The sequence below is a fragment of the Salvelinus namaycush genome, chromosome 14 (assembly GCF_016432855.1).
Source record: "Salvelinus namaycush isolate Seneca chromosome 14, SaNama_1.0, whole genome shotgun sequence".
Lineage (NCBI taxonomy): Eukaryota > Metazoa > Chordata > Actinopteri > Salmoniformes > Salmonidae > Salvelinus > Salvelinus namaycush.
Genome location: NC_052320.1, coordinates 25976104 through 25989313, shown reverse-complemented (window position 1 = coordinate 25989313; position 13210 = coordinate 25976104). Strand labels below are relative to the sequence as shown.

General features: G+C 40.1%; 1 protein-coding gene across 1 annotated transcript in view; it reads left to right on the top strand.

Annotated features, from left to right (window-relative positions):
* LOC120058914 (plexin A3) overlaps positions 1-13210 on the top strand; it is a 120870-nt gene that overhangs the window by 40391 nt on the left and 67269 nt on the right. The window contains exon 3 of the mRNA XM_039007663.1: positions 10955-11095. Coding sequence (XP_038863591.1) covers positions 10955-11095 — 141 coding nt within the window. The remainder of the gene's footprint in view (positions 1-10954; positions 11096-13210) is intronic.

Here is a 13210-nt window from a genome sequence, read left to right as displayed (position 1 = left end):
TGGCTGCTGGCAACTGGTTCCGCTGTGATCACTGGAGCCTGACCAGACTCTGCTTCCTGACAGCAGTTCTTGAAAGGGAACATCCTGGCATACTACTTTTTGTCAGTGTGACTGGCTCAGAGGCCTGAGCGGAATTCACCACCAATCACTGGCTGCCGGGATTCTCTGGCAGGTCAAGTCGTGATTTTAGAACAAACAGGAAGAAAGATTTCACCACCACTGCTTTGATTAATCTGCAACCAATTGACACGTTGACTTCCTACAATAATAAAACAATGATAGGTTAACTAGCGAGGATAATAGATAGTGACTACTGATGACCTTTGGTGATACGTTAGATCATTTACGTAGTGCTTGTGATTAAACGGATAGACCTAGCAACTTGATCAAAGTGCAGCATTTGGTTGTCTAATCAACCAGAACCATGTCACATGATCAGCCTACATTATCTGCTGATGTCACCTCAGGGTGTCCAGTAAGTATGGCTGTAGAGTAATGGAGAAGATAGGCCATACTCTAACCTAATAAACCAACCTGTGTTGCACCTGCGTTGTCTTTTTCTGTAGGGGATTGACAGTAAGCATGACTGCTCCTCAGTAATTGCTCATTTTAGATGAGACCTGATGGATGTCATAGTGGAGGACTGCAGTTATGGTTGTTGGTGAGATAGATGACAACTGTGGTGGAGGACTCTAGTTAGGCACTCTATGATGCTTGGCTGGTGGAGGACCTCCAAGTGTGGGCACACAGATTTCACCCTACCGGCCTAGAGATCAGAAACGAGGACTCCTGGGACGCACATGATGATAACACACAAACCAAGTACTGCTTGGCCACCGAAACATGCTAGAAACAGGTCTGAGAGGAGGGCAAGCATGTATGCAACTCACATTTCGAAAAGATTCTCTAAAAGAGGCCATTTTTACGTAAGTGTATCTCTTGATGTCGCTAAAGCAGATGCTAGTGTAAGTGATGTGAAGAGTCTGAGAATTGTGTCATATAAGGAAAATTAGTGTCAGACATTTATTTATTTGACACCCTTGGACATCAAAATTCCTGATTTGATTTTTACTGTGAGCATACTTGTTAGAACCAATATTTGCTGACTTTGTTCAAACAAGATTTCATTTCTAGTGTGCCGCACAGCATGCACACTCTTACAGCTTTCTGTAGCAAATTGGGGTCAGTATCATGTCTGTGTAGCTGATTTCCTATGTGAGGCAGCAATTTCAGAATCATGTTGACCTCTACACACAGCCTACAATTAGTTTTAATGAAGACTAATTGAAAAAAAAGACAGGTCGATTAATTGTTCATCACAGTTGTAAAACAGACATAACACAGATGCACCACAGATTCCTGTTGACAGAGGTCAGGTCAGGTCAGGGGTCACAGAGACACAGAGACACAGCCACAGGCCAACCATCGAGGTGTAAGAGAGGAATGGCCGTTTGTGTTGAAAACTTTGAGCTGGTCCTCAGGCTATGTGGCCTTGGAGCCATGGAGCAGAGCTGGAACAAAGCAGGTGTTGAGTGTGAGTGGAGACTGAGAGCCACCTCTGTTTGCTGGGTCCACCAGTGCTTTTAGCCTGATCTGACAGGCTGGCTGGGGGGAAACAGGATAAGGCTCTTAATTGAATCACAGGCCCTTTGTTCAGTTCCTGGGGTGCAGGGCTTTGTGTCCTCCCTTCTCTTAAGAGGATAAATGTGCAGCTTGAGGATTTTGACCTCATCTCACAGACCCAGAGCTTTCAGGTTTAATGTAGAATAAATTCCCTTCTAACACAAAAGGGTAGCCATTTTTTTTGAAAATGAAACTAACTGCAGGAGTGTATCTCTCACTTATAATCTGATAGGGAAACAGGGATGTTTTTCACCCATTCTGTTTTCAAATGTGTAGTAACAGCATTACTTCTTTCTTAACATTCACTGTACTGTAAGGTGCAATATGAAATGAACAATTATAAAATTCTTCATTTTCTGTGTGAAAACTTTCAGTGTTATACATGTACAGTGCCTTCAGAAATGATTCATACCCTTTGATTTATTCCACATTTTGTTGTGTTACAGCCTGAATTCAATATAGATTATATTGATTTGTTTTCTCTCACCCATCTACACACAATACCCCATAATGACAAATGCAAACTTATTGAAAATGAATACAGAAATATCTCATTTACATAAGTATTCACACCCCTGAGTCAATACATGTTAGAATCAGCTTTGGCAGCGATTACGGCTGTGAGTCTTTCTGGGTAAGTCTCTAAGAGCTTTGCACACCTAGATTGTACAATATTTGCATATTATTTTTTTTTTTTAATCTTCAAGCTCTGTCAAGTTGGTTGATCATTGCTAGACAGCCATTTTCAAGTCTTGACATAGATTTTCAAGCAGATTTAAGTCAAAACTGTAACTAGGCCTCTCAGGAACATTCAATGTCGTCTTGGTAAGCAACTCCAGTGTATATTTGGCCTTGTCTTTTAGGTTATTGTCCTGCTGAAAGGTGAACTTTTGTCTCCCAGTGTCTGTTGGAAAGCAGACTGAACTAGGTTTTCCTCTAAGATTTTGCCTGTGCTTAGATGTATTCCATTTATTTTTATCCTACAAAAAACTCTCTAGTCGATGACAAGCATAACCATAACAACATACTTAAAAAATATGAAGAGTGGTACTCAGTGATGTGTTGTGTAGGATTTGCCCCAAACATAACGCTTTGTATTCAGGACATAAAGTAATTTTTTTGCCAAAGTTTTAGCAATTTTACTTTAGTGCCTTATTGCAAACAGGATGCACGTTTTGGAATATTTTTATTCTCTACAGGCTTCCTTCTTTTCATGTGTTCCTTTAGGTTAGTGTTGTGGAGTAACTACAATGTTGTTGATCCAGCCTCAGTTTTCCCCTATCACAGCCGTTAAACTCTGTAAACTAACTGTTTTAAAGTCTCCATTGGCCTCATTGTGAAATCGCTGATCAGTTTCCTTCCTCTCCGGCAACTGAGTTAGGAAGGACGCCTGTATCGTTGTAGTGACTGGGTGTATAGTGACACCATCCAAAGTGTAATTAGTAACTTCACCATGCTCAAAGAGATATTCAATGTCTGCTATTTATTTTATTTTTACCCATCTACCTGTAGGTACCCTTCCATGCAAATTATTATGTGATTTGTTATGCCATTGTTTAATTCTGAACTTTTTTAGGCTTGCAATAACAAACGGGTTGAATAGTTATTATATTTACTCAAGTCATTTCAGCTTTTCATTTTTAATTCATTTGTAAAAATGTCTAAAATTCCACTTTGACATTATGGGGTACTGTGTAGGCCAGTGACACACAATCTCAATTTAGTCAATTTTAAATTCAGACTGTAACACAACATAATGCAGAAAAAGTCAAGGGGTTTAAATACTTTCTGAAGGCACTATATATGCCAAGGTGAAAAAATATCATATGATGAAGAATACAGCAAGGCTATGTAGACATTTGCTCTGCATTGAAACATATGACACATGAAGACATAAATACTGAACATGCAGTAAATATCACTTCACTTAAACTGCATTCCAAATGTATTCCTTAACTCGAATACACTCGGCAAACCATGTTTTTATATTCAAGTGATACTGTTACATTTCATATCTGTGTGATTTTGTGACAAAATCATTTTCTTTGATGACGTTTAACATACAATACAACACATGGCAAACGAAGAAAGAAAAGGAAATAGCATTCGTCTCTTATTCCTCCCTCATCTCTTGTGTCTTATTTCAAGCCCCAAGTCTGACAGTTATTGCAAAATACTCTCCAGCACCTTTGCACAGTCAGATCTCTTGAATCACTTAAAAACGTTAGTACTCTCTCCATCGAAGGAAACTCACCTTTGCCAAGGGAATGAGCCATCTTCCATTACCATCCCCAGGCACACTTATACCTTTAGAGCCAGGAACGGCCACATCTGGCCCAGGTACCCAGCTTTTATTAAACGCTTTGAAGAAAAGGTTAGATATTTAGGATCAGCGTGGCAGTGCTTAGGGCATGTCCGAAGGCAGTGCTTTTAAGTACCAATGTCTGTTTTACATTTATTACATAATGTTGAGGCTGCTGGGAGTTTTTTCTTTTGCGAGGTTGACCTGAGTGTAAGATAGGCTATATCCAACTTTGACAGAAACCAGAGGATCAAATATATGTTGCCGTTATTGAACAAAAAGCGTATTCTCTGGTCCTCCCACGTACCCTAACTATAGTCACATTGTGGCAGCAGGAATTTGTTTTGGCTGGATTCAGAGGGTACAGACCATGGTTATTGTGTTCAAGTCCTTTGTATTTCCTTATATGGATAACACTGAGCATTGCAATTGCAGGTTTAGGATGCATATGTAATACTGACTGAAACATGGTGTCACGCCCTGACCTTAGAGATCCTTTTTATGTCTCTATTTTGGTTTGGTCAGCGCGTGAGTTGGGGTGGGCATTCTATGTTTTGTTCTATGTTGTCCTTTTCTATGTGTTTGGCCTGGTATGGTTCCCAATCAGAGGCAGCTGTCAATCGTTGTCTCTGATTGAGAAGTTCCCACCTATGTTTGTGGGTAGTTGTTTCCTGTTTTGTGTTTTTTCACCTTACAGGACTGTTTCGTGTCGTTCACTCTCTTTGTTGTTTTTTGTCCTTCAGTGTTCAGTTTATTTAATAAAATTTACAATGAACACTTACCACGCTGCGTGTTGGTCCGATGATTCCTATTCCTCATCATCAGACAAAGAGGAGGAGCGTTACACATGGGTAGAACATAAGATATAAATAGTTGAACAGTTCAGTTCAGCTGTGTTCGGTGCTTACTGCATGTCTGTCGTAAGAATTCTGGATAAAGGGGAACTAAATAAAGAAGTTGATCTAAGATTGAAAAATGTTGTGCATCCCCTGTGTGGAAAAACACACTATATTAGGTTCCACTCTCTCTTCACCATCAAAGGATGATTTTCAATCCATTTCTGAAAATGACCACATTTAGTGTCATTTGCAACAAGGAGAAATGTGAGTCTCTTAGATATTTAGGGAGAGATTTGACAAATGAACTATATAGCTCATTAACAATTCCACAGAGTGCTCACAGTAAATGTCTTCCTGTCTATGGAAGGGGGAGGTATTGTACCTTCCTTCTTTGAAGTACTTGCCTCCAAATGCTATTTTCCTTTTTACAATGAAGGCCTAAGATGGTGTCATTTCTCTCATTCTTCATCCTCCTTCCATCTCTCTCTTTCTGTTTTTCACCCTCCATTCTGTCTGATGAATGGCCGCCTTCCGAGACAGACAATCCATCCGGCTGTGATTGGCAGTAAAGTCAACAACCCCTGCTCGACCTCTGATTCACAATGCTCCTTCCCCTCTCCACCTTTATTAATTCATGTGTTTGTTGCCCTTTTTTAAAAATGTAATCTCTTTCCCACAATTACCTTGTATGGCTGGGGCCCAGGGCCAGCAGCCTGTGTATTCTCACAGCCCTGGAACACAGAGGTCAGATCTCTCACAACGCCTTGCTCTCTTTGACATGTGTTTATATTCTGGTGCATGGAGGACCTTATACATAGCTACATTGATTTACTGTAACGGCTTCGGAGGATATGCAGACATTTAAATAAAAGGATTATGGGATACAGTCATGTTTATTTTATTATCTCAAATTTAATCAAAAATGAAGATGATCTCTTTTATCAAGTACAATTTTACAGAACATTCAGTGCAGTTACGGAAATAGTAACTATAATCAATTGATATTCAAATTTGCAGAAAACATGCAAGAATGCCTATATAATATAAAGTATCTCTCACCATTACATGATACAGTGCAAAATCGTAGGAAACTGAAATTACAGATTCACAGAGAGAAGGTACAAATCAGCCTAAACTACACATGATTGGCCCTTATAAAGAAGGCCTGATGAGTGCTTGCAATTGCAGGCAAGCAACCAAACAAGCAGATAGAGGGGAAATGGGCTTATGATGAAACCCGTCAGGCAGGCGGTGTTGCAGTCAGAGCACCTGGGCCCAGTCTCTCTCTCTCCCACCAGCCAGCCAGGGCCCAGTCTCTCTCTCTCCCACCAGCCAGCCAGGGCCCAGTTTCCCAAAAGCATCTTAAGGCTAAGCTCATTGTTAGAACCTTCGTAGGAGCATCGTTAAATCTCAGAGCTGTTTCGCAAAAACATCATTACTAAAGTTGCACTTAAAAACGCTTGTCATTTACCGCTTGCCTCAGACCACTCATAGAACAGCTAAGTGCGTCATTAGATGCGTTTTTTACCTACCGCGTCACTTTATACACAGAAGAGCTCCGCTAAACATAGAATCAAGATGTTTATCTGTCTCTCTGTGACATCCCATAACTTCACAATGAAGTTGACTACAAATACAAAGTTGCCAATGTCTTTGCAAATGTTACAAACAAGCGAAAGATAAAAAATATGCTTCAAATGAAAACCGAGATGACTGCATGCATTAAGCCTATATTTCATTAATATTTTAATACATTTCATGTCATTCAATTTAATTATATTTTGCTTATTGTAGGCTACCATCTTTGCCTCAATATATTTCATGGTGTGTAACAACATGCGTGCATTGATGTGCCATATTCTTGATTTAGGGTATTATTATAGGGTAAGCATTCGAATAAGCCACCTCAATATTTGCAGCCATAGGAGATAATATCTTTCTAGGAGCTGATCCTTCATCAGTATTCTAATGTTAAGGTAAGATTTGAATGGAGATAGCTGATCCGAGAGCAGCGCTGCCATTCTGTCGATCCTATCAGTCTTGACACATACCTCAACGACGCACTTAGTGAATGTTTTCTCCAGGTGGTATTTTGGGAAACGCTTGTTACATCTTCGGCCGTTATAGGAAAGATGCATTGTTAAAATGCTCGTAAGCCTAAGTTCCATCGCTGTCGGGAAACCGGGCCCAGGCAAGTTCATTAATGGATGAATCGGAGCCCTGTGCCACCATGACATCATTTGACAGGAGAGTGTAATATTTATCTAAATTCCAATTACCTTCATCTGAGCTGTTTGATGTCAAGAGGTCAGCTCTCAGCAGGCTGTAGCAAGCTCTCTGCATTTCAAACACTCCAATGACACTGAGGAGGACATTACCTTCCCAGAGACTCACATGTAGTTGCAATATCCCAGACTTCATTATGTCCTGATATATTGAGGCTTGTGTGGAGGGCAGTGGCAGTATACTGACTGCAGACAACTATCAGATTCGCCAAGCACATTTACTCATACTCAGAATGTTACTTGATATGGTGCTGCTAGTGATAGACAACATCTATAAACATTTAGACCAGTGGAGGCTCCTCAGAGGAGGAAGGGGAGGACCATCCTCCTCAGTGAATTTCAGAAAAAGTTATAATTTTTTGATAAAACTATACTAAATATAATCATATGTCACCAAATAATTGATTAAACACACTATTTGCAAATAATGTCTACAGTAGCCTCAACAGCACTCTGTAGGGTAGCACCATGGTGTAGCTAGCTAGCTTCCATAATCCTCTGGGTACACTGACTTCAACACAAAACCTAGGAGTCTCATGGTTCTCACCTCCTTCCACAGACTTCCACAATAATTATGACAACTTCTGGAAGACATCCTCCAACCGATCAGACGTCTTGCAGCATGAACTGACATGTTGTCAACCCAATTAAAGGATCAGAAAATGAATTTAGTACAAAAATAATAAGCTACAGCTAGCACTGCTGTGCATAAAATGTGGTGAGTAGTTGACTCAGAGAGAGAAAGACAGTAGTTAGGGTTAACAAATTAATTTCTTACAAAACGATGAAGATGCAAGAGAGAAATAGGAAGAGATTGTCATTTTTTTTCACTTTTAGTTTAACTTATTTAGCTAGCAAATGCAGCTAGCTAGTTTAACCTACTGAAACACCCTGCTCAAACAGAGGGATGTTTTTTTAGCTAGCTGACTATGACTTTCCAACACAGCTCTGGAACTCTTTCAAGTCAATTTAAGCTTTTGGTTTTACTAATTTATTGCCACCAGGGCCCGCCAGTGTAACTGCTTATTGACTGTAATGACTGTACCGTTACTGCATGATTGTAGTGGGATTACTAACGCGTTAGTTCTATTAGCTATGCTGACTATGACATTACTTTAGCTAATATGGTGACAACGGTGTAGGCTGTGTGTAGCGGTTTGGCTTGGAAAGGTTTTTTCGCCTGGTCACATACAGCTGATGTGTTGTGCATTGAAGTTCACAAGCGAAGGGACAAGGTGAGAGGAGGAGAGCGCATAGCTGTGAGAAGGAATACAACGTTGCTGCTATGAAAGTGAACTGTGTTTACGCGTAATCAGGGGTGTATTCATTCCGCTGATTCTGTTGAAAAACGTTTTTTAAACAGAAGCAAACAGAACAAAATGGCATAAACATACCTGAATTTGTCCAATAGAAACTCTCGTTTGCAATTGTTGGATTAATGATTACACCCTATATCAGCTAGATGCAGGCAAGAGTGTGCAAGGCGGTATTGAATGACAATGTCTGTCCATGTATCAATTTGTCTCATGACTTGTGTGCACCTACGTTATAAACTGTCATTCATAGGCTAGGTTGTAACAACCTCATGTTGGGTATAGGGAAAATGTGCGTATCATGTAGTAGCCTAAACCTATCGCTGTTACATTGAACTGGGTGAATGAAATATAAATGATAGTCATTCAATATGCCTTAATAGAAATAAAATAAATTGTTCTCCCTCATCTTAAACGGCACTGACCTCCACTGATTTAGACACATGCAGTCTCTAAATGTTGTCTATCACTAGCAGCACCATATCTGTGGATCATAGCAGTGTTACTTTCATGAAGCATTGCTGCAGGACTGCCAGCGTAATTCTAAAATAGCTTGAGGACTGCTCACAAATAAGAACCGATTATTAATTAGGATTTTTTTCAAATATTTGTTCCATTAAAACAACACCGTACTTTCATTTAGTCAGATGAACCAGCATTTTCCTCAGCATCTTTTTAGCATCAGTGATATTGTTCTGGTTTAGCATGTCATATTCCCGCAGGGCTAGCCAACTGTACTGTACCATCAGGCCTGATTAACTATATGCCACAATGGTTTTAAAGCATCAACAAGGCAAGGAGTTCGCTCTGCTGTGTTTACATATTCTTCAGTCTTAAACAGGCACAATAAAAGGTAAACTGTTAGACAGTGGTTTATTTTGGACCCGGCAGGTCCTGCATCATATCAGGTTGGCAGGTTGTTTTTCTTTAGCTGTTTGCATGTCAGCGATTTGTTTAAGTGTAAACTTGCTGTATTCTGGCTGCCTGTTTGCTTAGTTGCTTGATAATGCAACAATTGTTACAGTCAGTGTTTCAGTTATTGTCAGTGAAGTAGCCCACTTTTAGTTCAATTTCCTTTTTTTATGCTATTTTTGATTTGGCAAGAAAATATAGTTGGATGTAGTTTAAAACATATATAAAATAAATTCCAACTCACTACATTGAGAGGATGAGTCCATGAAATGGGATTCTGAAACTATTGATCACGACGTCAACTAATTATGAGTAATATTTTCTTCAGTTTGATCTGAGGGCATTTTACTTCATAGCTTTGAATGTTTGTATGTAAAGTATTGCGTAACAGCCATGCAAAGTGGTTTAACATCTCATATTTGATCATGTGTAATCAGGTATAAGCCCCAGGATTCATTTCCCAAATTATCTGATGGCCCAAGATAAAAAAGAGAACTGGCTAGAGGAACATGCTAATGGTGTCTGCATTTGGAAGTTGTGAAAATGAGGAACATGGCAGCAGATAGCTGGGTGTGAGATGACTGCAGCTGGTATCACTTGAACTGACAAAGCGCTGACAATAAACGTCATATTTTTCCATCCCTGCTGTCCCACTGCTTTGGGGGGACATGGTCTCAGTCAGTCTTCATCTTGGCCAGAAACTTGTGACATCCAATATGGCAGCCTTCGACTAATTGATGCCACCTTGTCAACACTAATTACTAAGACTGCAGCAATGAGGAGGCAGCTAATTAACAGACTAACGATGTTTGTCACTTCAGGCTGACCCAGATATTTAGGAGAAAGCCGAGCTTGTCACCTTGACATCTGCTCCACTTTATCTGTCCTTAGATTTCTACGTTTCTATTTCATGTTCTTTCAAAATGGATTCCTCTGCATTCATTTGGTTTGTTTACTGTTCCATTCCTCCCCCTGTCACATTTCCATCAAAATTGATTAGGACAGAAAAGCAAGCTGCCACCTTTTTTCCCTCCTGAATAAAGGATGTGAATATAGGTGAGCGTTGCAGCTGTAACTGCAGTTGTCAGAGCTCACAGCATTTATTTCCAATCACATCAAAGATTATGCGAATTTGACATTTTTAGAACTCCTTTACCAAGCCCGCTCAGCGTTCTAATTATCAGTGTAAGGAAACAGAGAAGGTGATAATGATGAAACAGTGGGGGTTGGGTGTGTGTGTGTGCGTGCGTGCGTGCGTGCGTGCGTGCGTGCGTGCGTGCGTGCGTGCGTGCGTGCGTGCGTGTGTGTGTGTGTGTGTGTGTTACTGTTTGTGTATAGTACGCATCATTAAAATTTGATTAATCTTTTTTACTGATCTTACATATTGAGGATATTCCTCCTCATCAGCCCCCCTCTGCCATCCATATTCAGAATTCCTCTGAATTTGTTTTCTAGGTCATCGAAAGAGCTGAGGATTTGTGGGAGATTTGTGGAATGTTATTTGTGTCTGATGCAAAGCAGAATAAAAAATAAATATGTTTGTAAACCTTAAAAATGTTCCTCACATGCAGTTTGGTGTATAAAAAAACTCCACATGATATTACATCATCATGATTCATGAAATAGTAATTAGAAAAATTATGAAATTATTTTGCAATTTGTTGTCTCTTTCTTCCTCAGATCCGAGTGGATGGCATACCTCCCCCATCCCAGAGTGCTTTGCTGTATGAGACCGTTACAGTGGTTGAAGGGAAACCTATTCTGCGTGACATGGTATTCAGCCCTGACTACCAATACATTTACCTGCTGAGTGACAAACAGGTGAGAGAAGCACGCACACACAAACACACACACAGCATAAAGAAAGCACTGACCACCAAAGACGATCCATAGTTTTATTTCAGGATGTGGGAAAGGAAAAGTATGAACTCGTCTACAGTAGATTGTTCCAGCATTAACCACCACAGTTTAATACAGTGTTGTCTTACTTTCAGAGATTCTCAGACCTTTATGTAATCTCTAACTGATTTACTTCTCGAGAGGTTTACTTTTGTTTCAAGGTTCCAATCATAATGCGTGTGAAAATATTTGTTCTGCACTATGATGACCTATCTTGGCCATATAAAGATACATTTGTCAAAAGGAATCGAATTAGACTCAGGCACTGTCAACAGTCTGCTTTGTTTTGAAACCTAACCGGAACTTCAGTTATGTTGTTTTAGCATCTGCGCGACAGGAAGACGGAATATGAAACACCAGTTCTGTCTTTGAATTCTGCCTCAGCTGGTTCCCTAATAGGAAACCTCGGGGAAGTGTCTCCATGGAGAGGCTTGCAGAATAGCTCTATTCTAAGAGGTCTTATTGTACAGCTGAGGATCGGATAGGAAGGTTAACACACCAAGTTCCTCTGCAGCTGACTAGAAGAGAGCCACATACATACAGTACACGCAGCTGCACACAATAATGATGCTGGTTCCCTGCATAATACATCTTTCAGAGGTTATTTGTTTTGTTCAGAATTGAGCAATTCATTGAAAGAAAGGATGAATTGCTGTCGTTGTGCAGTTCTCACAAAGATTTGATCTTTAGCCGTTCACTTTTTGCCGCCAGAATGCATGTCTCAGAGAAAAGAAAGAGCCCTCCAATGAGAAGACTTGGCAGGCTGTCTTGTGATTTAGAAAAGGTCTGCGTAGTCAAAATGAGGAGATATGATTTTGGCGCAGTGTTATATAAGTAGATATACGCCACGCAGCTTGTAGAGCTCTTGTTAAACCTCAGTACTACAGTTTAGTGTACAGCAATTTTTTTTTACTTTTCTCTAAACTCCCAGCTATAATCCAGAGTTGTCGTTGAAGAGTTGTTAGATAGAGACTGATGTTAGAGAGAAGTGGTGCATGATCAAAGGAATAGAGCAGCCCCTCCTGGAGCATGGGGGGTGGGGTGGCCACGAGGACAGGAATCACAGAGGAGAGGAGGATCCCCTATGGCCAGAATGAAAGAAGGGAATCTGATAGAGGGAGAATGGCACCGCTCTGTGCGGCCTAGCTCATTCACTCAAACAAAGGCCTTCCTTATGCATGATGGAGTAAAACCACATGGGTCTGCTCCAGATATTGATATTTCCCCATAATGATTAAATGTGAGGCACTCCGATGCTTAAGCGTGTGTCAAATGATTCCCAATTGATTTGTTTTGTATGCAGAATGTGTATTAAGAGCTGTTTATCTGGAACTGATTAAAGAAAAGCATGTAGAGTAGACCCTTTTTCTCATCTTCTCTAAAACCACTCCTGCACTGGGATTTTTGCCTACTGTACCGTACATGTGTCTTCAGAGCCTGCCTCCTGCTTACGTTTTCACTATTTATGAAATGTGAATGAATTGCGGTAGGTAAATAATTAATAGACAACACTGACCGGCAGAGCAGAGCGTTGCAGGGAGATTTGAATATTTCATTAAAGGCAGGTGCACAGGTTGGCGTGAGTGCACCTCAGCCCCATAACGACCCTCTTGTTGTAGGTCATCACAGGGAGGTAAATACATTGGATCAAAGATGAACTCCTATAGCTCTCTGCCTTTCACACGGGCCCACTTTAAACACAGATTAATGTGTGGCAGTTGATGATGCTATTTTTATACACAAACTTTAACAGTACTGTGCATATATAATATATAACCATCATACATAAAAAGGATAAAAGATAAGTCCTCAGTGGACAGCCTGCTTTTATTATCGATTTACAGCTGCACTATGCAAAAATCGCTCCGCCATTTCCTGGCTATTAAAATTCTAATAGATCACCTAATTTCAGTTTATGTGACAAAATAAGCATGTATAGTGTAGAGAATCATTGTACCATCTACACCACTGTGATATATATTTTCCATAAGAAAAAATATTGCATTTTCAGCTGTTTTTAGCTGCAGCTAAAATTGA